This window comes from Scleropages formosus, chromosome 5 (assembly GCF_900964775.1).
Source record: "Scleropages formosus chromosome 5, fSclFor1.1, whole genome shotgun sequence".
In the NCBI taxonomy this organism is placed as follows: Eukaryota; Metazoa; Chordata; class Actinopteri; order Osteoglossiformes; family Osteoglossidae; genus Scleropages; species Scleropages formosus.
The window spans coordinates 28,968,926-28,994,441 of NC_041810.1; the positions used below are offsets into that span (position 1 = coordinate 28,968,926).

The 25,516-nt window shown below is 49.8% G+C and overlaps 1 protein-coding gene across 1 annotated transcript; it reads left to right on the forward strand.

Moving 5' to 3' along the window:
- Positions 1-18,733, forward strand: LOC108942366 (CD82 antigen-like). Its single transcript, XM_018765683.2, has 9 exons — positions 1-110; positions 7,456-7,528; positions 8,549-8,621; positions 11,573-11,697; positions 12,255-12,329; positions 13,640-13,738; positions 15,716-15,886; positions 16,532-16,615; positions 16,929-18,733. Exons 1-9 carry the CDS (start codon positions 19-21, stop codon positions 17,004-17,006), a joined length of 870 nt encoding a protein of 289 aa, XP_018621199.1. The 5' UTR covers positions 1-18; the 3' UTR covers positions 17,007-18,733.
- Positions 18,734-25,516: the final 6,783 nt, after the last annotated feature.

The window sequence follows — 25,516 nt, forward strand, 5'->3', positions numbered from 1 at the left end:
GGAGGGGGTTATCGTTGGATGGTCTCAGGTCCTGGTCACACCGTTGCCGTTTCGCTTCTATCGAGAAGACGTCGAGTTCTTCTGCCGTTCTCGTCCAGCTCTTCCAGCAGGTGAGCGCGCGCTCCCGAGAAACCGCGCGTGCCTTCCGACGGAAACGGTCGGTCGGCGGAAGTTTCTCTTTCTTTGTAGCCGAGTGTGGAAACTTTCATACTTTTGTCTGTAGCCTCGTCGTCGTGCTGATGTGGCGCTTCTGCTGGGTCGACGGGATTCGAACCCGCGATCTTCTAATTGAAACCAGCTGTTGTTGAAGGTCCCGGTTTTGTTTCGGCCGCTTTGTTTGGCGGGTCTCCGTGTTGCGTTGTCTGCCTGCAGGGTTGTTTTTACTGTGGTAAAGAATGAGTCCCAAAACTGACTTTACAGGTCGGACGGGGTATGAGAAAACTCTGTCTCCTTACTTACATCATCATGTTGTGTCTTGTTTCTAGGTTGCTTTTATTTATGTCGTTATTTTCCTGTGTAATTTATTTATACCTCATCTGACACCGTTATCCGAACTGACTCGGAATATGATCTGCCCCGTTTCTCTCTTTTTTTTCTTTTTTTTTAAATGCAGCAAATATTTTACATTTATTAATTTACCTGCTGCTTTTCCAAAGCGACTTAGTGTTGATCTACTTACAATTTTTTACAGCTAGGTAATTTTACTGGAGTAATTCAGGGTAAGGAGTTTACTCGAAGGTACCGCAGCTGGAGGTGGGATTCGAACCTGCAGTCTTTGGGTCCAAGCCGGTTGCCTTTATTATTTATTGATTATAGTATAATTAAAGACCAACTATCTAGTCTCACCCCACATTGTTTCCTCTTCTTCTATAATAATCTCTATTGGATGCTTTTCGGGTCTGTAACTGGTGTCTCGAAGCAGGGATGCCTGTACCTCGGTCAGTGGCCCCTAGCAGCAGCAAGAGGTGGGACTCGAACCAACACCTACTGGGTACAAGTGCATGTCTTTAACCAGTGCACCGGATGAGCGAGAAGGTGAAATAATAAACTTATGTGTTCGGTATCAAATGGTATCATACTGCGGTTTATATCGGCCTCGGTTCTTAACCGTACTCTGATTCTGGGGGCCGGGTTCTGCGAAGACTTGCTCTTCTTTGTTTCCCCGAAACTGATAGGTGCCTCCTTGAGGAGCGTTAAAAGCACTCTACTCCGTAGACCTCCCGCGTAGACAAGGCCTCGCCGCAGTTTACCGAGACCCTTGATGGGCTGTAATTACACGAAAGCGAAATGCACTGCGGACGGATGCTGAAGAGTAGGCCGCGCCGTCCTCGATCCGTACTGCGGGGCGCCGCAGAAGTGGAGCGACGTGCGTTCTCTGCCGGGCCGGTTATTTACAGATGGCCTATTTACCCGCGGTTCCGAGTCGCTGCGGCCCTCCAATAGCGGCAGGAGGAAACGAGCGCCTGTTGGCTTTGGCTGCTAAATTGTTATTGAAGTGTCGTTTGTTGGGCTGCTGCTCTGATCTCGGACTCTTGTCTGTAATTAAAAGGTTGTGAGGTTGGAGGTGGGTAGCCAGAAGTTAATCGGAAACGTGGGTCACTGTGTTATGCAGTTTACACTGCTCTGCATGTATTACTCTAGTATTGTACTTGTCGCACAACACATGGTCGCTCAGCTGAAACCTTCTTGCAAAGGGACTTAGTGTGAAGTTATTGCAATAATCCAGTTGTTTTACTGTGTCAGTTTAGGGTCAGTACCTTGACTGGTGGTATGGTGGAGGAGTGAGGCTTTCAATCCATGTCCTCTGGTTATAGCTTTAGCTGCTACGCCCCCTGCTGCTCTATAGATGGTGTTTCCGCTCAGCGTCAGACGTGTTGTAAAACCCCGTTCCCTCCCGGATCTGCTGCGCCCCGTGATACGCACGTCCTTTTGGCCAAAAGCTCCAGGGAAGGAACTGTAAGGTGTTAAATTCAAGCACGGTGAGAGCTAGTGATGTGTTCCTAGATGCGTGTGTGCGTGTGTGAGAGATGCTGAGTGGCCCACCATGTTCAACAGTGACCTTGTACACACATGTGGACTGACAGAACTAATCGAAACCCCCCCCCCGCCGTCCTGAGCTCCCTTTTTCGGTTTGCGGTGTTTGAACGAGGCTATTAATGGTTGCCATTAATTTAGGAACACGCTTTTCTGTTTTTTTTTTTTTTTTTTTCCCTTCAGTTTGTGCTAGAAAACAACCAGCTGTACTTGGCAGTCCCCGTTTCTCAAAGTTTCCGTGGGTTTTGCTTTGCGTGGGCGTTTTTTTTCGGACGCGTTTGTGAATCGCCGCCCCTTATGTAACTCGTACCCGTTTTGTGTACTTTCTCCGATTGCAGCAACAGTGTCATTTACGCATGGTTTACCAGGTGCTCGATTTACCGTTGGCTTCAACAAGCTGTTTGACCACCGTTTTCAGGTACTGACCACGGTCCCAATGGGTTAGGGGGTAAAAATGGTAATTTGGCTGTTGGCTGTGATTTATGGCTTGGCTTTTTTTTTTTTTTTCTCTCTCCTTGCTGTGTCAGTATCACGAACTTGTCGTTTTTGAGATGAAGTTGAAGTCTTCTCCGGATCAAGATTTTAAATGTCTTTCAAGGTGGGAGCACTTCCCTACCCAGAGGTGTCTGCCTCTGCTTGGCCTCAGTCAGTACAGCCCACAGGCACCGTAGGGCACTTCGCTGTAATATAGCGGTAAAAGTTAATTTTACTCGGTCCCTTACTGTGCCCAGACCGGTTGTGATCGGGGGGAATGACTGAGTTTCTCCCCCTCCCCCCCCCAACCTCTCTGATATCCCTGTTATGTCTTCTCAGCCCATATAGTCCTTAACAGGCAAGATCAGTGCAGGTATTTTGTAAACAGTTCTGCCGCTCTCTCCCCAACGGTATCTGGATGAGGGACATTTCTGAACTCGGCGTCCCTGCTGTGGTTTCGCTATCATTTTACTGCAGTGAACACAGTAATAGCGGTTTATATTCACTGGCATTACTTCACGGTGAATGCACCAGGGTAATGTACCTTTAGTGGATCATAGCTCAGCTAAAACTTTTGTAGATGGATGACCTGTAGTGTGAGACTCTTTCTTCAGGGAAGACCAAGTGATACCAGCAACATGTAGACCTGGTAAATATGGGTGGGTTTGGAATTACCCACAGTAAAAAATGGTAATTTCTTTCAGTAAATGATGATGTTGGCCGTGATTTAATGTTTTTTCACATCCCTTCTCCTTATTGTATCTATATCATGTACTTTTAATATTTATTTATTCGGAAGCTGTCGGGAAAGAAAAGCGATGTTTTGATGGTTCTGCACATGTGGAGTTGGTTCTGAAGTCCAGTTTTGAAGGAAGCAAGTTCTCAGATGAAGGCGAAAGTCCAGTTACATTGTCACTTTGAAACGTTTATCGGGGGGCGTAGCGGAGTTGTCTCCCTCCGTTTGGAGGCTCCAGCTACCGCACTTATCCTGAAGGGGATCGGCAAGCTCGACGCTTGGGAAGGGAAACGGTCAGAGTTCTGAAAATGAATCTGTCGGGGTTATTGTGGTGCAAAGAATGAGAGCTGGGGGGGGGGGGGCGTCCTCGCTGTGTCCAGTTGCTCCTTTGTGAGCCGTGAAAAGTGCGGCTGAAAGCGGCCCTTGTTGTGCTTTGGAAATCAAAGCAAGGCTTGTCTTTCTCAGGGCGAGGTGAGAAGATCAGGCCGGGGGGGGGGGGTGTACTCCGGGTTGCTGCTGGGTACTGAATACCCCTTCGCACGCTGGAAACTTCTGGAAAAGCTGAGGAAATGCAGAGTTTGCTGTTCGGGTTTAAGGGTGTCAACCTCAGGGAAGAGTTGCGTTCCAAGAACTGTTGAGGTGTCGGTCTTGATGTACTTGACATTCTAGACATTCTTTCTGGGGTTGAGGGGAGCTGAAACATTTTGCTGTCTCGAATTCAGTGTTACATAATAGTAACCAATGAGTGCAGAGGCTGATAACACTTTGGAAGGTGCCGGAAATCTCATATCTCGAGGAAATGACCCAACATCAGAGAATTTCCTAATTCACTCGCTCCTCAACTTCCAGCACATTTTGGGACTGGAAGGGCGTTCAGAACTTGTTTTGTCTGTAACTTGTAGGGACTGCTGGTAGGATTGTGGTTAGAGCTACTGCCTTTGGACCCGAAGGTCACGGGTTCAATTCCCACCTCCAGCTGTAGTACCCTTGAAGAAGGTACTTACCCTAAAATTGCTCCAGTAAAATTACCCAGCTGTACAACCGGGTAAATAATTGTAAGTAGATGATCATTGGAAGTTGCTTTGGAGAAAAGTGTCAGATTAACGAGTAGATGTAAATACAGATTCTACTTCTTAGTTTCAATCAATAGATGTTTAATCAATCAGGATTCCCTCAATACATTAATAGTGTAAAAATTCACGTATTTGTAGCTATAATAAACGTAATGTTCCGGTAAAAGCGACGGTACTTTACTGCAAGTAGAAGTGCAGCGTCTCCAGAAGCCCTCGTTCAGGGTCGACGTCAGCGACTGCGTAGATGAAACTTTTCCTTATCTTGTTATAAACCACAAATGCCGCGCATGCTTTAAAGAATGTGGAGGAGGGTTGAATGCAGGCGGTCCCAAGCCAGCTTCGTTTGGGCTCATCTACCAGCAAGGCGTGTAAACCTGACATCGAGTGTGTTCATGTGACTCTTTGGGTTTCGGTGAGTGTGTGATGAGCTCCACGGCACCTCGAACCTGTCGTGTTTGGCGCGCTGAAGGATCTCGCCGTGTTTACCGCCTGCCCCTTTACCATACGTACTACACGCTTGTGTGCACCGGGGGGGGGGGTGCTCCCGTCACAATCAGTCTAATTTTGCAACTTTATTTTTTTTTTTATAAAAAACCCACCCCCCAACTGTTGTTTGTCTCAAACTGATGAACACACACACATTTGTAGAGCAAGAGCATGGACTTTGGTTCAGTGTGCTGAAAAACGAATGCCTTTACATGCCCTTCCTCTGGATGTGCGCCACATGTCACCAACAACCGAAACAAACACTGGGGCATTTCAGCACCCCCCTGCCCCCCAACTCCCCCGGGCGATAAGGACTTATTTACGTGCGATTCACAAATAAGCGAGTGTGCACAGCGGAGCGGTATGTGCAAAGTTCTCAATGCCATGAAGGTGCTGTTACAACATAACTCAGCGACGTGCTCTGTATGTCATGGGCAGTGTTGTTGTTTTACCGGAAAGAGGAACAAGACAGACCTATCGTGACACAGAAACGGGAAAAGGAGAGATAAGAGCGGAGAGGCGCCGCAGCGCGTTCCCACACACACCATGTCCCCTGCAGGGACAATTCATGGTAAAAACGGTCACCAAGGCCACAGAGACTGAGCTGCTGGGGGACTCGAGTGACTCATGTTGTCCGCTGGCTCAGGGAATTATGGGTTTGAATCTGGCTCCCGAGGCAGAGCGTGCGGCCTGGGATCCGGCGCGTGTTGGATGTCTCCTTTGCTGCTTCGGTCAGCTCCTAGACCGAGTTCCCACGAACGTAAAAACATCCCATCGGCGAAAACGGGACTCCACGGCAGGCAAAGCTCTTTATACCGCGGTGAAGGCGTCGTGTTGTTCCCCCTCAGCTTGAGGGGCACAGTGTCACGTGTGTTGTAGCACGAGTTTAAAAATAAACATGTAAATAAGAACCCCATTGAGACACTTTGTTTTCCCCCACAACTCCGGTGGGTCAGCGGTAGACGCGGTAAGAATGCACGTGGTGTGTTGTGACGTCGTCCCTGGCAACGCTCCCCTAGCAGCGCTCCGCCGGGCCCATCCTCCTTGGTTTAGGGCTTTGAAGTTTACCCTGAGTTCAACCTTTGGCTGCCTGAGCTGTCGGGGGGGGGGTCTTTACTGTCGTTTCGCTTTCACCGGGGGAAGTGAACCCTCTGTTCTCTGCACACCTGGACTGTCTTTAAATAAGACCCATCTGGGCAATTTTAACTTGCTGTTCTGGACTCCTGTGTGTGGACTTTGACCATAGTAAGTGTCCCACGTGCTCCTTGTGTCTTTTTGACCCCCTCAATCAAGGCTTCGAAGTCCCTGGTCATCTGACCGCCTACGAAATGTTGGGTTTTGGGTCTCGGCTCTCATCTGTCCTCCCTTGTGTCCGGTCCTTCGCATCCTCGCGTTTGACCGCGACTGCACCCCCACCTGCCCACCACCCGCTCACCCAGTTCTGTCGCTTTGTTTTCCTTCCCTTTTTCATTCAGCTGGAGCGCGACCCCCTTCAGCCGAGCACTCGGCGTCTTCGTGGTCCCGCCGGGCGACCCGCTCTGTTACAGTAACCTACATTACGGGGCCTCAATTGGGGTCGCGGCTCATCCAGCTGTGGTTTAAAGCGGTGCGACTAGTTGATAGCAAGTCGTTGGAATGGGAGTCGAGTTATGATGTGATGGCGCAATGAAGGTGGTTCAGAGTGTAGCCCAGTGGTTAGAGGCATCACCTTGCAGTTAAAGAAACCCCCCTGGTTCAAATCCCCACTCCTGCTGTAGTACCCTCGAGCAAGGTGCCCTGCTTGTACCCTGCATAACTGGATAAATCATTGTATTAATTAGCTATTATAGTGCACAGGCTTAACATTCATAGTTGCTTTGCATAATGGTGTCACAAGTTCCCAAATATATATATTATTCATTCATGAAGAACCCAGGCACTTATGAATATTACTCAGCTGGTTTTAGTTGTTTGTTTGGATGATTTTCTCCAAAGTGACATGCAAACAGATTAAAAAAAAAAAAAAAAAAAAAATGTGAATAGAAGTGCATTTCACCAACGCTTGGAGAGATGGTCATGGGCAAGCAACTGTTGAGTTATTCAGTTAGACTAATACCACTATTTACCCTGCAGATATTATGTGAGTAGCTGTATGTGGAATTGAGTCCTTTTTTAACAGATCATGTAATGAAAGGTGCTGAAGCAGATAGGAAATAAGGAAGGACAAGACCCTAGAAGGCATGTCTTAAGAGGGAGCTCGTTACACTACATCGAAGAACTGAGAACATCCAGGCTTTTAATTTTTGGACCTCTGGTGTGTGGAACCACAAAGTGTGCAGAGGTGGAGCAGTGTGGTTGGGGCGTAGCGAGCGATCGGGTCCTGTCAGTGTCGGGTCGAGCAGATCCGTTGATGGTCCTGTAGGCCGTAACTGGAGTGTTGGATTTAAGCATTAACAAAAGTGAGGACTTAAAAGACCATATTGATCCTGTTCTTGAAGCGATCCCTCAGCTTGCATTCTACTCCACCGTTGGTGTCGGATGGGAAACGTCCTCTGGAAGCCTGGACAGCACAACCAACGCTAATGTGGTCTTCGTGCAGTGTGTCCGGTGCTTTAACGTGCCGTCCTGAGCTCCTCGATCGTGTTCCTCATGTGTCCCATCTCTCACCGGCAGAGTCGGAGCCATGGGGAAAGGCTGCTTCAAGGCGACCAAGTACTTCCTGTTCCTGTTCAACCTCCTCTTCTTCGTAAGTCCCCAGAACATCTCTGATACACCTACAGCATGTGGTATAGCGAAATATTTTACTCATACATGTGCATTTGTATTCTCTCATATACACATACACTTACTGAAAGAGCTGAACTTCTTGGCAGTATTGATTGAATATTTAAATTCATAGCACTACACTGGCCAGTTTACCACTGGACAGTATCATTGGACATCGGCGCTATTAATTTACATATTCAGAAACGCACGCATCCAGGCTGTTGATGTATCGCCGAGCCAGTTGGGTCGCTCACGTGCTGCACGGTGAACGGTGACGCTGGTGCGGATGCTGTGATGTGGGAACTTTATTCCAGTCCCAAGGCTGTTTATCGGGGTGGGGGAGGGAAGCTAATGGAGACCAGACGAGTAGTGGCAACGTGCCTCTGAAGCGCCACCCTGGGTTGCGGCCATAGATAGATATAGAGTGTAAACCACAGAGGAACTGGCTCCAGTTTAATAAATGTTTACCCGCTAATTAGGATTTCCGGAACCTTTAAAAGGAGATCTGCAACCTGATTGGTCTGCTTCCGGCAACAAACCCCACCTCGGTTTTCCATCACGAGCCAATCAGCCGCCTTTCCTTCCATAACCCACTAATTAGAGAGAAGGGGGGCTCATTAAAGGCTTGTTACTGTGGCAATGCCCATCCCTGCCCTGAGGGGCCCTCACAGTGGCTGCCTCTGCAGAATCCACGGCACCTGGAGCTTTTCTTCTGGTGCCGGGTCTGTAGACAACCTGTGCCACGAACACTCTAGTGCTGCTCAGAGTAGCGTGGTGTCTCTAAGGAGTTCCCAGAAGATGCATCTGTGCTCACGTTGTGGCTGTGTAGAAACCTCGTTGGGCCCAGGTGTTGATGGACCCCCACAGCAACTTCCTTCTCAGAAACAAAGATACACACATGCATGCACTCATCTGTGCCTCACTGGTGTCTCTGATCTGGTTGGTTAAATTTGTGTTCCTGTCGCCTCATGTTTTGACTCCCTCTTCTGTTTCTCCACAGCTCCTCGGGTTGCTCGTCTTGGGTTTCGGGCTATGGGTTCTTCTGGACAGCAAGAGCTTCGTCACCGTTCTGCGTGAGTGTCTGCCTTGCGCTGCGCACCCTGGTAACTTTCTCATGTCAAAAGTGTCAGGACTGACCAGAACGAAAGGAAACGAGAGGAACTGAGATGATGTTGACGCTGTTGCGGTCGGCGAAGGGCTCCGTGTGCATGTTTGACCTTCCAGTGCTGCACATCTGTCCTTCGTTTCTCTTGGCTGAAAACCTACATGTGGGATATTGTCAAATGTGACCAAAATAACTTTTTGTTGGAGATCTCTGCTGGCCATTGAGGATGGGGTTTTTGTAAACCTGCGGGAGGCTGCGTCCTATTTCACGGCAGCGAGCGGTGTGTGATGTCGGGAGGATTTTGGTGCCCGTGGCTTCGTGCCAAACGTCGCTCCACAGAAATCCTCGCCCTTGGGTGAAGGAGCCACCTTTTGGATCCAACACTGTCATCCTTTCCAGCCTTGGCCTACAGGTGGTTTCCCTCCACTTTTACTCCCATCGCTGTTCTCCCCAGCGGCAAACTTGGTGTCTCCAAGTTGCCGGCGGATAGACGGGTCCTAAAAGGGGACGAATGGGCCGTGTATGTTTGACTGCTGGTTTTGCCTTCCTTTTATTACGAATTTCTTCGATGTGTAAGAGGGCAATACCGTACAGTGTGCATGTGCTGTAAGGATGTTGCTTTACTGAGATCGAAAGGTCTACGTGTAAGACCCGCACCGTGTAACAAAATCTTGGAGGAGGTGTCCACTTCAGGTTGAATCTAAGACGTTTGTTCCTTTCCTCTGAGTCCGCTGGGTTTGCCGGGTCATTTTACCACTAGTGTGGGGGGTCCGATCACCTTCCTAGAATGTTGCCGTTTCAGCTAGCGATTGGACGCTTCCTGCGATTTGCTTTGTTCACAAAAGATAACCCAGACTACAACTGATAGGATCCTAATGTTGGTTGAAGACACCAGCCCATCTGTGATCTGCAGTGAGGCTTGAAAACAGGAGCGTGTTTATTTTGCTGTTACCAGGGGTTCTTTCGTTAGTTGCGTAATCCTTTAGGATGGTTACTCAGAGGATCTACGTGTCTCACTTTCTGCTCAGGTCTCTTTGTTGTTTTAGTAAAGATTATTAATAGGCACTATTCACACCCAGCTGTTCCATTGTGGGGTGGCTGTAGGGTTCATCCTGACAATTCTCTCCCCCCCCCTCCCCATTTTTGGCCATCTTTTAATCTTCTGTCCTTTTGAATGTTTTGTAATCTCTTATCTGCTCCATTGCAGTAACAGTGAGTTTTACTTAGTGTGTAAATGGAGACTGTGTCATCTCTTTGAAGCCATTATAAAGGTTCAAGGCTGTACTTCTAATGCAGAGACTGAACCACTGTTCTCTCTGCCAGGTGGCCTGTTGGATGCTCAGCCTGTAGGGTGGATGTTGGGTAGTCTCTAGCTCATTGCCTGCTGGTTGGAGCTCTTTGCCTCATGCTTGGGTTTTGTTGGCTGGTTGGAACTCTTTGCCAGTAGTCAATATGTAGATATAGTCCCTTTGTATGGAGTGTTGGGTAGCAAAGGTATAGGCTGTAACCCATGGAGTAGCTCCTTGCCCACTGGGTGGTATCTGTCGTCAAATCTAAGCTGTAGAGCCTTAAGTGGCGCAAGCTGGTTGATCTGCACCACGTATGTGATAAATGATGAAATGACATGGTCTGCAAGGGGAAATTTACTGAGCCTGGCTGGTTACGAGGGAAATTCATCCCCACCCCCCCACTGTTCGTGCCATTTAAATTCGTAAATGGTCTCGCATGTCTCTTCATATCCTCTTAACGCAACTTCTACAGCCTATTTTTCAGTCTCTTCCTGTTGAGTTCTTTCTCAAGTACAAATCAGATTGGACAAAAAAAAAAGAACTTGCTCAGAGAACAAATGGGCATCGTTACCGTGGTGATGCTGTACACTTGGCCTGTTGTGAAGGGCTGCTTGCCTTGGCGTTGAGGTTTGACCCTTGGCATGGGGCATCCTCCTACGGTTGTGATGATATCAACACCACTCTACCAGACTGATCTGGAAGAGGACACATGAAAGTCCTGCACCACCTTTTTGTGGGAGGGGGTTCAGTATTCCTGACATTTCATGATGAACACACCTGAATGGGTGCGGTAGTTATTGCTACACTTCTACATATTAAGGGGTGGTGTAGTTTCTGTGTTTACCCAACACTGGTTATGTGTATCATAGCAGTGTGCCTATATATAGTGTGTGTGTGAGACGGTGGCAACCCACAGTGTGTTGTTGGTCCCACATACTGGATGTATTCGTGTGCCCACGTGAGGGCCTTTGTGGTCATGCACCTAGGCTGCAGTGCAAATGTGGACTGCAGGCCAAACCACACACTGGCTGTATGCTTTCCAGTGAGTGTCTTAAACCCCCCCCCCCCCCCCCCCCCAAAGGACTGGTGCTCATTATGCATGGTGCCCATGCTTTCAGAAGTGGGCTGAGTGTTATCTGCAAACGATGATGCCTCAGTCAGTGTGGTGATGAATAACGGCTGAGTATGGATGTGATGCAGGATGTTTTGGTTTTGAACTTCGCACTTTTACTGCGTGTGTGGAGCAGCTGTGATGCAGCCCTGAGCGCAAACGCAATTGGCTGCCTCACTACGGTTCACAGCTTCATCCGCCTGGTGTAGTACCAAAGGTCACCACTAGGGGAGTTGGTTGTGTGACGGTTGCTGTAGTTCTCCTTGGCGGCGGGGGTTGTGTTGCGGACCCAGGTTTTAGGTGAACTCTCGCCGCATCTTGGAGGCAGGATGACACCCTGGCAGCTCCGTCACCAGGGAAGGAAAGAAGCTGAGGAAGCCGAAGAATGCGTTCCACATACCCACCTGTGGAATGAGCGTGTGAAACTGGGGTTTTGGCATTTTGGCATGCCGTCGAGATGCGGTGGGTGGGCGGGTGGGGCTTAGCTGCTAACCGCTTCTCGCCTTGTTCCTCCCACAGAGGAGTCATCCGCCTCCATCAAGGTGGGCTGCTACATCCTTATCGGCGTTGGCTCCCTCTCCATGCTCATGGGCTTCCTGGGCTGCCTGGGTGCCATCTATGAGGTCCGCTGCCTGCTGGGGCTGGTGAGTCACTGGGGGGGAAAAACCCGGTCCACGGAAACCTCCTCCAGAAGCACAGCTGCGCTGGCGTCTTCGCACCATCACGCTACGCATTACATGTTGGTGCCAGTGGGGTCGAGGAAGGCGTTTCAGTTGAGGTTCTCATCCCGATCTTTCCCTTGGGGAGGTGGGTGGGTCGAGTTAACCAGCTGCTCCGTCTCTTCATGTGACCCCACAGGCCCCCGGCTGTGTGACTCTGTTATGACTGTATGGTCACATGTCTCAAACACTTGACACTCAGTTTTCCTCGACGCATTCGGGGAAAAATGAGGTAACGATGACGGTTCAGTGACTGTTCTGGAGTCTTTGAGGCCCACGATGCTGAGTGCAGAACTTGTAATCTCTTTGGGCAAATTTCAGAATAAGAACAAAAGTGAAACACATACTCACACACTGCAGGTGTTTTCCACCCTCTCCCCTATCTCCAGTTAATCATCTATGTCAACAGCCTCGGGGGGGAGGGAGGGCTCTTGTCATTGGCGGAACCTGTGGCCAAGACTTACCGCATGCTCTCTCCACAGTATTTCACCTGCCTGCTGCTGCTCCTCATCGCTCAGGTGACGGCTGCGGTGCTCATCTATTTCCAGCAGGACCTCGTAAGTTTCGGGGACAACCTGGAGGGGTGACCAGGGATGGGGCTGGGCTAGGGTGGAAAGTGGAGGCTGAAGGTGTGATGGAAGGTGAATATCGTATTTTCCGCTGTGTGGAGGGTGCCGGTGTGAGTGTGCGGGGGTGGGTGCAGCTCACTATTACTGTAACCAAGCGCATGTTGTTACTGAACCCCTCCTGCAATTGCAAAGAGCTGCTGTGGCAGCAGTCATCAGTGCCCCCTGCAGGTCAGGTTTTCACAGCGATCTGTTCCTGAGAAAGGCCTTGGCATGGGAAGGTTGTCAGACAGACAAGCAAGGTGGAAACTGTGTGGGGGGGGGGACGGCTGCTTGCCAAGGCCTGGAGGCACAGGAAGAGCTCGTTCCCCAAACCAGTGCCGCCCCCAGGAGTTTTGAAGGGAAGCATCTGGTACTGCACACGGTGCAGCAAAGACCCCAAGCTGCCCCCCCGGGCGCCGACACAATCCCTGTTTATTTCCGTGAAAGTGGGCTTTGGAAAGGAGCCCCCCGTGAGGGCAGTCACTGCGCTGTGATTTCAACGACCGCTTCCTGAGCTGCTCCAGTAGACTCGTGCGCGCAGCAGGAAGATGCGTTTCAGCAGCTGAGGGTCTCTGTGGGGAGCCGCTGTGTGACGACAGACTTGGTCCCGAAGCTGTGCTTTCGAGTTCCGCTGGTGGCTGCAGGTGTGTGACGAAGATTTTTGAATGCGACTCTAGGGATTAGGTGAACACCCCCCTCCATGTGACTTGATGAACCAGTTCCACCGTTGTATGAATCAGCCTTGAACCCAGTGAAAACATTCCATTTGCGGGATTTATCGTAGTGTCAGCCCCCACCCTTTCTCAGAAGAGTCAGAAACCTTATGTACCCTCAGAATAACGCCCCCCGGTCAACAGCACCCATCTACTCGGAAAGCCCCCGATCTGATTCCAGGACCACGCTCTTTTTCCCCTTCCCTCACTTTCGCTTTCCAAATTGCTAAGGGGGGTGAAATTCCCCGCTGTTCAGAATTAACAGGGGCAGCTGTTGGTGTAGTGGTTTGAGCGGCTGCCTATGGGTCCAAAAGTCACAAGTTAGAATCCCACATTCAGCTGTGGTACCCTTGAGAAAGGTACTTCCCCTAAATTGTTCTGGTAAAATCACCCAGCTCTATAAATAGGTAAATCACAGTAAGTTCCTTAATGTTGTAAGATGCTTTGGAGAAAAGCGTCAGCTAAGTGAATGAATATTACGAATGGCGGCTTTCTGCCAGTGCCCCCCCCCCCCCCCATTAACTTTTTAAAAATCTTCTGTTGTAGCTCAAGAACGAGATGTCGGGCATCGTGAACAAGATCATTGTGGACTACACAGGACAAAACAAGAGCACGGAGGTCGCCTGGGACTACATCCAGAAGACGGTGAGCCCAGAGCCGCCGTCGTGTGAAGTACTCAACTTGCAAAAAGTGAGCTGCATGTCTGAAACGGGCCATTAGATGGCAGTAAAGAGCACTCAAGTGGCGTATTCAACAATAACCCAAAGGTTCCAAGTTTGAATCCCACCTCCAGCTGTAGTGCCCTTCAAGAGGGTACTTACCCTCTTACAGTTCTTACAGTAAAGTTACCCAGCTGTATAAATGTGTAAATCATTGTAAGTAGCTTAACACTAAATGAATAAATGTGAATGTGTTGATGGAGAATAACAAGACATGGAACATTGCTCATATTTCGACACATCCCTCCCGAAACATGGTATTGGACAGGACGTTGAGGACGTAACGTTATTTTCGGATATTTTTGTTGCTCGGAGTTAAAGGAAAGTGTTTATTTTAGCTATATCTTAAACTTTTACAGAACTAAACCTATTTAAACAAAAAAAATTCAAGGGTCATCTGTATGAACTTTTTACTGATTGTAACCATATTAATGGTGAGTTTGGAGTTATGAACAAACTGAATTAAATGACTTCTGGTCGCAGTTCAGCTGGTGAGCTAGCACTGGTGTTTTGCTGCTTTGTGGGGGGTGTCTCACGTGAATTCCTCCACAGAGGCAGTGTTTGATGTACTGGTAAAGAGGGGGTTCGAGCCCATTCTCAATCAAGAGCATGGCCATTGTCTCACTGTCTATCATTTTCCTAAACACCCCAACCGACCCCTCCCCCTGGAAAAAAAAGATGACATTCATGTGCAGAAATCTCTGCTTCTCCAGTTCTCTCTCCAAACTCGGGGCATGGAAAAGCAAGGAGTGTGTGGAGCAGTCACTCGTGAGCCAAGCGTGTTAAAAATGAATGGGAAAGCAGGCCATAGAGCACCATCTGTCTCAGTGGCCCGAGGTGGAGACAGTTGGACTCTAGTCTGAGCTCAAAGCAAAACTCTGAACCAATATTTCCTCCATAATCTGCTCAAAGTCTACTTCTCGCCATCATGTGCTGCTCCGCATGGCTTATGGAGAGATGCAGTGGAGAGGCATCGTCCCCTTGTCACCCCTGGTTATAGCAGCCCTGGTACTGATGGCATGCAGATGCATTTGGTCTCGATGTGATGGTGTCAGACCTCATGCTCTGTATTGGTGTATCATGACCTCACCTGGACAGCAGTGGCCTCAAGGTGTCTCTAACAGTCTTCCTGCTGTTTGGACCGGTGCGTAAACCTCTTCTGACCCTGAGCGGTACCTGTTTCCTGGTCCAGTGGACGTTTCGGAGAAGTGGTTATGCCACGGGTGGTTCTCATTTTGGATCGGTACAGGGTGATGGGTGGGTAGCGCCCCCGTGCTCCACAGGCCTGCTTGTCTTCGAGCTCCTGCCACTTCCTCTGCCTCTACCGTGGGCTTAATTTTCTCACCGTGACTGTGTTCCACTCTCTGGACCGGACCGTGGACTGGATGCCGAGAGGGGTTTCCGTTTGCCCGCGTTGTTGTCTTGGGCTTAGTGTGTGGACCTTTTTGTAGATGTGAGGAAAGGTGCCCATCAAACGCAAACCTTTGGTGTATTCGGTAACCGTTGTGACAGAATGAAATAAAACTCCACATGTCCTGAATCGGCAAGTTTCGCAGGGCAGATTCCTCCCCTCCTTTTTTTTCTCTACTGCTTTGCTAAGCTTTTGTCATGGAGCACGTTACCAGTCAATAAGTGGAGAGATGTGTGTTAATTTTTCATTGATTTTGACTTATGGTGGTGCCGAGTTTTGAGTTATGAACAAATTGAGTTATGAACAACAGACTGGTGCTGTTTTTCCTTTTTTGATTTAGCCTTGTGTGTCAGCTGCTTTCGACAGCTCGTTGGAAAAAGCTGAGGGTGTTTGGTTCACTTTCGCGGATTGTTGAAATACCCCCCTCCATTACCCCCCCGTGCCCTTCAGCAGATGTGACTCTTCTCCGCTTCCCCTCATATCTCCTCGCAGATGCATTGCTGTGGCTGGGCCGGCCCGGGGAACTGGAGCGAGAACGCAGTGATCAGGAACAGCTCGCACACGCTGTACCCCTGCTCCTGTCTGGACTCCCACAGTACCAACTCGACCCCACATAAGCACAGCGGTTTCTGCGAGAGCCCAAACTGGCCTGTGTATACCACGGTAAATCCCTCACTCCCACTTTGCCCAATCAGCCAACTGGCCTCTAGATTTCAGCCGCAGTTCCGTTAGACCCGCTGTAGGCAACTTGCTGGACACAAATGGCCCTTTGTAGAAATACGTGGTCACTTGGACTCGATGAACTAAATCATTGTGGTGTTAATAATTTCCCCAAATTTGATTTACCGTGTGAGCATGTTTAAAATAAAATATTTTTAATTTTGCGGATTTTATTTTTTCGCTTATGACTCATCTCTCCCGTGGCAGTGCTAGATGAAAATATAAAAATGTACTTAGTTACATATTATATAAGTAAAATTAGTGTTACCTTTGTAAGTTCAGTATTACTGGTTTATATAAGTTCATATATATGATATGAGCAGTTCTTATCTTGTTGGTGTTCGACATTCAGTGTGGATGTTCTGAAACTGATACAGCTATATATTTATTAATAGTATGGCTTTTTTTGTGGTCGATTGGTGCAAACAGCGCGGAGGGGGGTTGCGCGACGCTGTGTGAAACGGCCCAGCTGCTTTCAAAGCAACTTCCATCTTGATCCGGAAGGTTCTCTGTATGAGGTGTTGGAAAGGTGTGCGAGGAGCGAGTTGCTCCACTGGAGCATCGAGTTCACTGTGCTCCCATCCCCAGGGCTGCGCCTACAGTGTGGAGAAGTGGGTCACGGACAACCTGGGGGTCATTCTGGGGATCTGCGCCGGCATCGCCGTCATCGAGGTGCGTTGGAGCTCCGCATCGGGAGTCGGGCACCCCCCCTTCCCCCCCACACACGCTGTCCTACATTTCACACACTGTTGCGCGCTCTGTGTCCCACACCCTGCTCTCAGAAATCTCTGACCTCATTAGGTGCCTCTCTTCAAATAGCTGCAACCTCTTGTGCTCCTCATACATCTTCATGAGGAGCTCGTGTGTGTGTGTGTTTCCCCCACTTGATGAGGAATGCAGGTGTTGTGCCCTCTTATACCAGTGTGTCCACCTGACTGTTAGTGTGGGTTTTTTTTTTTTTTTTCCTTCCCCTCCCTCCCCTCAGCTGCTGGGCATGATCCTGTCCTTGTGTTTGTGCAAGAACGTCCACCAGGAGGACTACACTAAAGTGCCCAAGTACTGATGCTGAGGATGGAGAGCTGTCCACCTGAATGCTGGTCCCCACCGCCTCCCTCTTCTGTCTCGCCCCCGGCCTCCCAATCCTGAGACATCCTGCATCCCGACCAGCCCTCCTCGCTGTACCGGAGGGTTGGTCGGGAGCACTGGAACTGAAGATCTGGGACATCGCTGCGCCGTACTGGGTCGACCTCTTTCAGACCCTTGTTGACAGAACATGAAGCTGTGCCATTGAACTATATCTTTCATTATTGGATGGAATGAAAATTCTTTTTTTTATATATATATATATATAAATAGGGGGAAAATCTTTGAAAAGTTTAAATTTCTAAAGCATGACGTACGTTTCCGTGACCTTGAGGCGCAGACCTGGTTTCCTCAGAGGTCAGCAGATGGGTGTGTTTGAACACACATCACTTTGTTCTCTTACTTTGTTCTGCTTCCCTTAGCCCGTTGTCCTGGTTTCCTGTGAGCACTTTAGTGGGACTTGAGATGATGCTGAGACTGAAGCTCACCCGAGTCTCCATGGTGACCATGGTGGGGGAGCTGAGGGCTATGGGGGGAGCTCGAAAGACCTTAAAATGGCATCAGATAGTTGAAGTTGGAGGTTTGGGGGGGGGGGGGGTCGGTCAGGTAAGGACATTGGCTAAAGGAGGTGGACATATGGAGGAATGAGCTCACAGCAGCAACCCCCCCAAGTATTCCACGCAAATCTATGACTTGCTGCCGACTGGTCAGCAGTGACCCCTCGTAGTCCTGTCATCTCGGTCCTCTCTTCTGCCCCCCTTCAGCCACTGGACTCTGCTCCAGCTGCTCTCCCAACCTGTTTATTTTTATATATTTTTTTTTTTTTTTGGCCAAATTTATTATTTTTTTGCATGATCTTTTTTGTGTTTTTAGTATTGATTCTATTTTCTTTCACAATTTTGTGTGTATGTGTGTATATAAATATAATATCTGCTGTAGGTTAGAAATGACTGACTGAGAATCTGGACAACGTGTTTTTGTGGACAAGACTGTGTTGTCAGCTTTTTTATTTGGTGAAAGTGGTCAGTCATGTGTTGTTGTAAGTCACTATTGTTCTCTTTGGGCGCAGCGTTCGCTCGATAACCCCACTGTCAGCAAACCGGAGCTCCGACTGCGGGGGCCCTGCTGGCTGGAGCCCATCACCCCCTGCAGATCTCCCAGAACCCTTTGCAGCAAAGGCCTGCACATGGCGCACGTTCAGGTTCCTTTGTGGGTTTGATCCCAAAACACTGAATCTCGATTAAACTTGTGGAAGTGTCCCTCCCCAGTAGGTACTTTGACCTCCTGGCCCTTACTCCTCGACGTATAGAGGCAACTGAAACTCCTCCCACATTAAGCAGCACTACGGTCGCTATTCTTTAATTATATCACAGATTTCTTTGCTACTTATAGGGACAGACTTTTCTGTATAGAAGAAAAAGTTTTGATATAGAAAAATGGGTGAAGCAATTTTATAATCTCATACCTTTTTTTGAATGTTGGTCTGGAATATTTTTTTAAGGCGAGGAATTCTCTTAAGTTAAAATGGATTTTTTTTTTTCCTCTACAGAAAGTTACAGCACTGAAACGGAAAAATTCAGTGTAAATTTTTTTAATTTTTTTAATTAAAATGTATAGTCCATATGTATCATGTCACTTGTGCTGTGATTCCTCATTTTTGCCCATGTTTTGTTCAGTAAGTGGAACAATAAAACTCACCCTAAGTAACTGCCTCTTGAGTTTAACCCTGTAGAAATGCAATATGTTTTGTGTGAGACTGTGTATGTATGTTTATACACATCTGAGATTACTCAAATTCAGGTTCACCAACATTTATGCAATCACAAATACAGCCTTGGCATTGGAAGTTGCCCTGGATAAAAAGTGGACTAAATGGAATAGAAACTACAATAACTTCGGGAGGGATAAAATGTTTTTCCCCTGTTCAAGTAACTAGAGAACCCCTCTTTAGTGTGTGTATTTGTAAATTCTGAATGTAGATGGATTTGAACAATGTGTCCTGTGTGTTTAATGAAAGTCTGGAACATTGAAGTACTGCTTGAGGAACCCTTCTTACAGCAGTGGGCTGCGCTGCTGCGGCGAGAAGCTGTAGTACCGGGAGGCGCCACCAGGTGTCGCCATCAGCCCAGAAATGCCCAGGTAACCGGTTAAAGCGCAGCTCCCACAAAGGTTCTTCACTACATTTTTATTAAAGTGGGTAAATTATGGTGGTTTAATCAGTGTTTGCACATCAGACGTGGGGCACTTCTGGGGTGTTTTGCTTTGACCCCTGTCCGGGTTGCCCAAGCATACAAATGCTCCAAAGGTACTGTATATATTTGAATTTACTCCAATATTTACTGTAAAAAAAAAAAAAGACCAGATAAGATGGGTTCACTACTGATGGTGTGTAAACACAGTAAAGACATTATACTGCTGCTGTACAAACTACATTTTTGATTACAATTACTTACCTTTTTATATAGCTGGTTAATTTTACTGGAGTGATTTAGGGTAAGTACCTTGTTCAAGGTGGGATTCAAACCTGCAACCTCTGGGGCCAAAGATGGCAGCGCTATTCCCTGTGCTGAGTGCATTTCAAATATTTAAAATGAATATTTAGTGTTTTCTAATTACATTTACATGACTGTTGGTTGCATATCCAGTAGGGGGCAGGATGAGAAGACAATTCTTAAGGATGAACCTTTGCAAAGGAGTAGTGGGGGGTGTTTAATGGGAGGAATAATAAAAGATTTATTTCTGCTGAACTTCCAACTTTGTTTCCTGTTGTGAGCAGCGCTGGAGGAGTTGAAGGACTGAACTAGGACTAGCACCGGAGCAGGACCAAAACATAACTTTAAATTAATCACCGCTCGTCATGCAGTTACCAGGATTTACATCTGAGGGGTTATTTACCGTGTTCCGTCCAAGCTCAGGGTACACTGCTTCGGGGGGGTCTTGCTGAGTCAGCAGGATTAGCGGATTTGAAAGAGAGAAAAAATTCCCCATCGTGACATTTGGATTAAACCGGTATTGACACACCCTGGTGTGTGTGTGTGTGTGTGTGTGTGTGTGTGTGTGTGTGTGTGTGTGTGTGTGAGAGAGAGAGAGAGAGAGATTGTGAGATGGCAGCTCGGGGTCAGTGACACAAGCGGATAAAGTGTTCAGTACTAGGTACAGTAACAGTGCCGTTTTGCCCCCGTTTTTCACTTTCTGCCACATAATTGTGAATGACCTGTTTTGGACAAATTAATAAATGTGTTAATTATTAATGACACTTTACTGACTTGTCGAGGAGCGAAATCCCGCTGCTGTGTGTCAGTCTAGGATTCCCTCTAGGACATGTGAGCTGGTCAGTATTTTACCACAGTAATATTCATTCATTTACCTGCATGCGCCCTTCAAGGTGTCTTAGAATCTTTGTGTTATACACTGAGCAACGTAGTTATTTACCCACTAACAGCATGGTAATTTGTAACAATTCACGGTAAGAATGAGCGCAACAGCGGGAGGTAGGATTCGAACCCAAGTCATTCGAGTAGAACCCAGGGACTCGGAGTACAACTCTACCTTCCATCCCTGGTCATGAAGGGGGTCGGGAACAGCTTACCGCAGTTACGGCTAGGCTGTAAAGGAAGTGATCGCATTTGTTAGGCTGTCCGTCTACTGTAGTAAATGTGGTAAATTTAAAGTGTCTCAGCAGGTGGGTTGTGCAGTTGGACATTCTGTGAACGCGCATTCGAGAACAGGGCGATTAAAGGACCGCGGTCCTGCGGAGAGGCGACGGTCCCATTCAGGTGAAATCCACCTTGGGAGAAGGTTCCGGAACGAAGGCGCTAAAGGGAGTCATTACAGGTCCGTGCGAGGGGCGCGCAAGTTCGCACCCTGGGGAAACGAGCAGGAAGGTATCTCTGCGCCTTCGGGTAATTAAGGGCCTCTGGATATAGACGGCGTTAGGGTTCGAGTGCGAGAGCAGCAGCTGGGGGCCCCTGTGGTGTTTACGCGGCAGGATGTGCTTACAGCCGAACCGGTTCCTGTGGGGTTCGAGGACCTCGAAGCGATAATTTGACAAGGAAGTGAAGCCGCTTCTGAGGCGGGATGGGAGGGGAGTCCGTCAAGCACTGGCATCCTGTTCACGCTATTTCACCCCCCCCATCGACAATGGCCCTGCCCGTCCGGCTCCACCCCCCCCCCCTCGTGCTTTTCCTGTTTTCGGGAGGTGCGTGATTCACGATGTGACCCCCGAGCATCCAGCTCCCGGTTGAGCGACGGTCCTCGAACCCGACTGCTGACCTCGGTCAACGTGCGGGCCGAACCGTGGCTCGACGTCTCTCGTGAGCTGCGCAAACGAGGAGCGTCGCTAATCGGGGATAGGAAGTGTCACGAAAGACCACACCCCCTCGCACGGCGGGACCAGCGTGAGTCCATGCAGGACGCAAGGGGTCTTCCCATTGCCATTAATCGCACCCTAAAACAGTGGCGAAGCCGCTATTAATCACCGCCATTGATCACCGTTCGGTGCGGAGACCCAGGACAATCGACCCCCTGCACTCCTTTTGTTTCCATGCCTTTGTCACGGTCTGGGCTGCATCACGACCCGGTTTATTCCATCGCGCCATCGACAAAAAGGCATTGAGCGGTCGCAGAGCTGACGCAGCACTGTGCGAATCCGCCAAACGGCGCAGGGCTGATGCAGTGCGACTGCGTTTAAAACCCATCCCCCCTCAGGCACCGACTCCCCGTTCCCTCTTTCGCTTCCTGCTAATGTGACCACATGTTGTGACCACATGTCACGACCACAACCCTCCCATTGCACATGGTTTATGTTGTGTGGCAATCAGACTTGAGATGATTTGACCGGCAGCGTAAGGATCTCATCTACACGTCTGTTCAGGTTTAAGCAGAAATATATACAATTTTAACACCCCGACGTCCCCCTTTCCACTGTGTCCGTCCCACAGGCGCAACGTGTACGGGGTTTCGGGCGAGCCCCGGCTCTTTGCGGAGGTGAACCGCATTCAAATGGCTTCCCTTTCAAGCGTATCTTCTCCTGCGCTTCCTCAGGGGTGGGGTTCCGAGGCAGGGTCACTCCGCAGGACAGCTGCGGTATTTTTACAGTATTTTTACTCTCGCGGTGTGCCGGCAGACCTCCGCGGCCCTTTTGCCTCCGGCACTGCGATTCACGTGACTAATTCGTCCAAAGGTCGAGCCATGCGGCTACATCGGTACCGTAGCGGCATGAAATCGAGCACCTGGTTCGAGGGTCAATACTGCCTCGCAGCTGAGACATTTGGTGGGAGCTGAAAGCCATCGTGTCTAGAACACGGGGTTCAAACCGTGTGGGTTGACCGCGCTGAGGTTTCGGTATGTGGGCGTGATCGTGCGGAACCTCCGCGTCTCAGCAAAGCGGTGCTCAACCGGCACCGCGCGGGTTCCTCGGGGGCGGCGAATCCCCGAGATGCTCTAAATAATGGAAACGCGCGTGTCCCTCCACGCTTGTGCGGAGGGGTGGCGAGGTGTCCGAAGGACAGGCCTGGGGGTGTGCTGGACAGGTGGACCGTGTTAGAGTTCGGGGGAGGAGGAGGGGAGAGGACGTCGCCTCTGCTTCGACAGCAGGCACAGCTTCTCTCCACAGGCCCAGATGGCTTCATTTTCCATAAGCCCCCCGTGCACCCACCCCCCCCGGTGGGACTAATCCCATCAGGCCAACGTCCCACTCCGCTCATCCTGCCAAGGAACGCGACCGTGAAATTCCATCAAGGTGTTGGAGGCGAGCGCAGTAGCCTCCTGTCATCAGCTTCTTCTCCCCGCACTTGACGGCAGGGGATGGCGCTCCGGCGAAAGCGAGATGCCCGACGACCGCAGTCGCCGCAGGATTTGAGCGAGGAAATAAACCTCCCGATATCGGAGCGCTTCATCGCAACCGGTGACACGCAATCCATCCGGCGGCCTTTAAGCCCCCGTTATCTCTCTCGCAGGGACCCGACCGCCGATCGAATGCGCCGTAGAGCAGCGGAGTGAGGAGACGCTCGAGGGGCCTTTGTGCGAATCCTCTGCGGTGCGATATGGAGTCTCCGTGAAGCGATCTCTGATTGCGCCGACTTTCTTGCACGCGACTCATTAGTTTATCGTTTCAAAGCGCCCGGGAGGAAGGAGATCTTGGGGCTGCGGAGAAGGAGCGCCACTTCGCCGGGAGCATCAATGTCAACTTTGTGCGAAGTACAGAAGCTGTATTCATCTGCCTTTTCTATGGCGTGTCGAGCCTCTCCGTAAATAAACGCCCCCCCCCGAGGGTGCCGTTCAGGTCTGAAACGCACCGTCCCCCAGGCAGAAAATGCAGCCATTGATACTCGGCGCGAACAACGCGGTGCCGTGTCTTTCCTCGTGGGGGGCGTCCAGCTGCAGCTGTGTGGGAGTCATGGTGTAAAGCGTGGTCAGGGTGTCCAGTCCCCTTGCCCAGCCCTCCCTCCAGCACTGGCCAAACGCCAAAAATGCTGCCGGACGTTGGGACACAAAAGATCAGCTGCGAAGAATGAGATCGGTGACTTTTTTTAAAATTTTTTTTTATTATGAAGTCCGTCGCAACAGGAAGCGAACGCTGGTAACAGTGCGACACATAATATGCTAAACTCGGTTTTGTGTTTTCGGGGTAAGTATCTCGTTTGGGGGCATCGCAGAAAAGACTATTCATGCGGCCAAAGTAGAATCGCAAGGAAACGGCTGAGCCACTGTGTGGAACAAAACCTCGGACGGTTCCTGCAGGGATTTGTCATGTAACGTGAGTCGACGGTATTTGCCATTAGTAACCACAGGAGTATTGGTAAATGTGTGCTTTTAAACATAACAAAAGTGGACTTTTAAAAAAAAGAAATCCTCCTAGATGGGAACGTTGCCTTTCCTAGCGCTATGCTCTTAGAAAATACGGAAGCCCCCAAAGCGACGTCTAGCAGAAGCTTGAGAGAAAACCAAGAACGTGGTGTTTGCTGGATCCACAAGAGCAACAACGGGCGTTTCCCTCTCTCGCGTTCCAGCCTTTGAAAGCCGAGAGCGGAATGGACGCAGAGCTGGCAGAATTTGTGCAAAGTGCCCGGCTGTCCTGGCGCTCGGAGCTCTCGGGACAGCAGACAACCGTCAGCGGGTCCGGAGGCTTCAAGTTTCCCGCTTACGTTGGAAAGCCGAGACACCTGCGAGCCGCCGCGGCTTCCTAACGCCGCGGAAATATTGAGCCGCGCTGAAAACGATCCCGACTGTGATTCTCGAAGTGCTTCCCGCCTCGTTGGCGTCAGATGGAACTTTCGGGGATTTCGCCGATCAAATCTGGAACAAGGCCTCGCCGGCGAGACGTCCCGATCTGTGCCGGCGTCGCTCCCCGGGGCGCGCCGCGGCTTTAATGCGGAACGGGGGGCTGCCGAAGAGTTTTAATCAACTAAATTAAAACGAAATGAAATCGGGGAGGCGAACAAAGCTGGCTCGGCGTTGATTTGAATATGCGGGCAGGCTGATTAGAGGAATGGCGCTAATGATATTCATTGGCACACGCTGATGTGGAGCTGCAGGCTGTCCTGCTTCGCCGAGCCGTTGGCTCCGCTCTCTCGCCGAGAGCTGTCCGATGAGCTGCGCTCGACTAGGGCGCCGACGTTGAGGACGGAGGAATGGCTCTCGAGATGGATAACCCCCCTCGCTCGCCTCTTGCTCGCCCTCAGCCTGACCCGCCTGTGCTTTTCCTCGCTCGCTGAGCTCTGGGAGCGCGTGCAGGGATGGGGCCGGGTTGGGAACGCCAGTAGGGCGTAATGCTGCCTGGATACTGTGAGATACAAGGCAGCAAGAGAAATTTACAGTGCGGGAGGTTTTCTAATGGGGGGACACAACGGGACATGACCGAATGTGCAAAAGCAAACTGCGTTAGTGGGGATTGCTGGGTACGGTGGTGTGGCGGGTTTGGCCAGTGCCCTCTCTCGGGTGGGTCTGGGGTTCGAATCCCGCTTGGGGTGCCTTGCAATGGACTGGCGTCCCGTCCTGGGTGTGTCCCCTTCCAGCATCGCGCCCTGTGTTGCCGGGTTAGGCTCCGGTTCGCCGCAACCTCGCTTAGGACAAGCAGATTCGGACTCTGTGTGCGTTACTGGGGATTCTCGTCTTTCTCCGCGACCGACGAGAACTTGAGTCTCATTTATTGGGTCTTCTGCTGCAACAGCGGTACGTGAGCTCAGGAAGACTCCCGTTAACGTCCTGCGGGACCAGAGAGCTGCAAATGTTACTATGAAGAGTCAAAGTGAGATTTTTTCTTTTTTTTTTTTAAATCCCCTCCGCGGCGCGCACAGGACTGCCGGAGCGACAGCAGTAGAGCAGAAGCCTTTGTTCAGCCAGCTCACAATGTTCTTCCAGCGCTCTGCCTTGTTTATGGTGCCTGTTTTTTTTTTTTTTTTTTTTTTGTTCTCTCCTCGCTTTTGATGAGTCAGGAGGGCAAAGAGCGGAAGCAGAAAAGGGCAGAATGCAGTTAAGTGGAGTAGACAT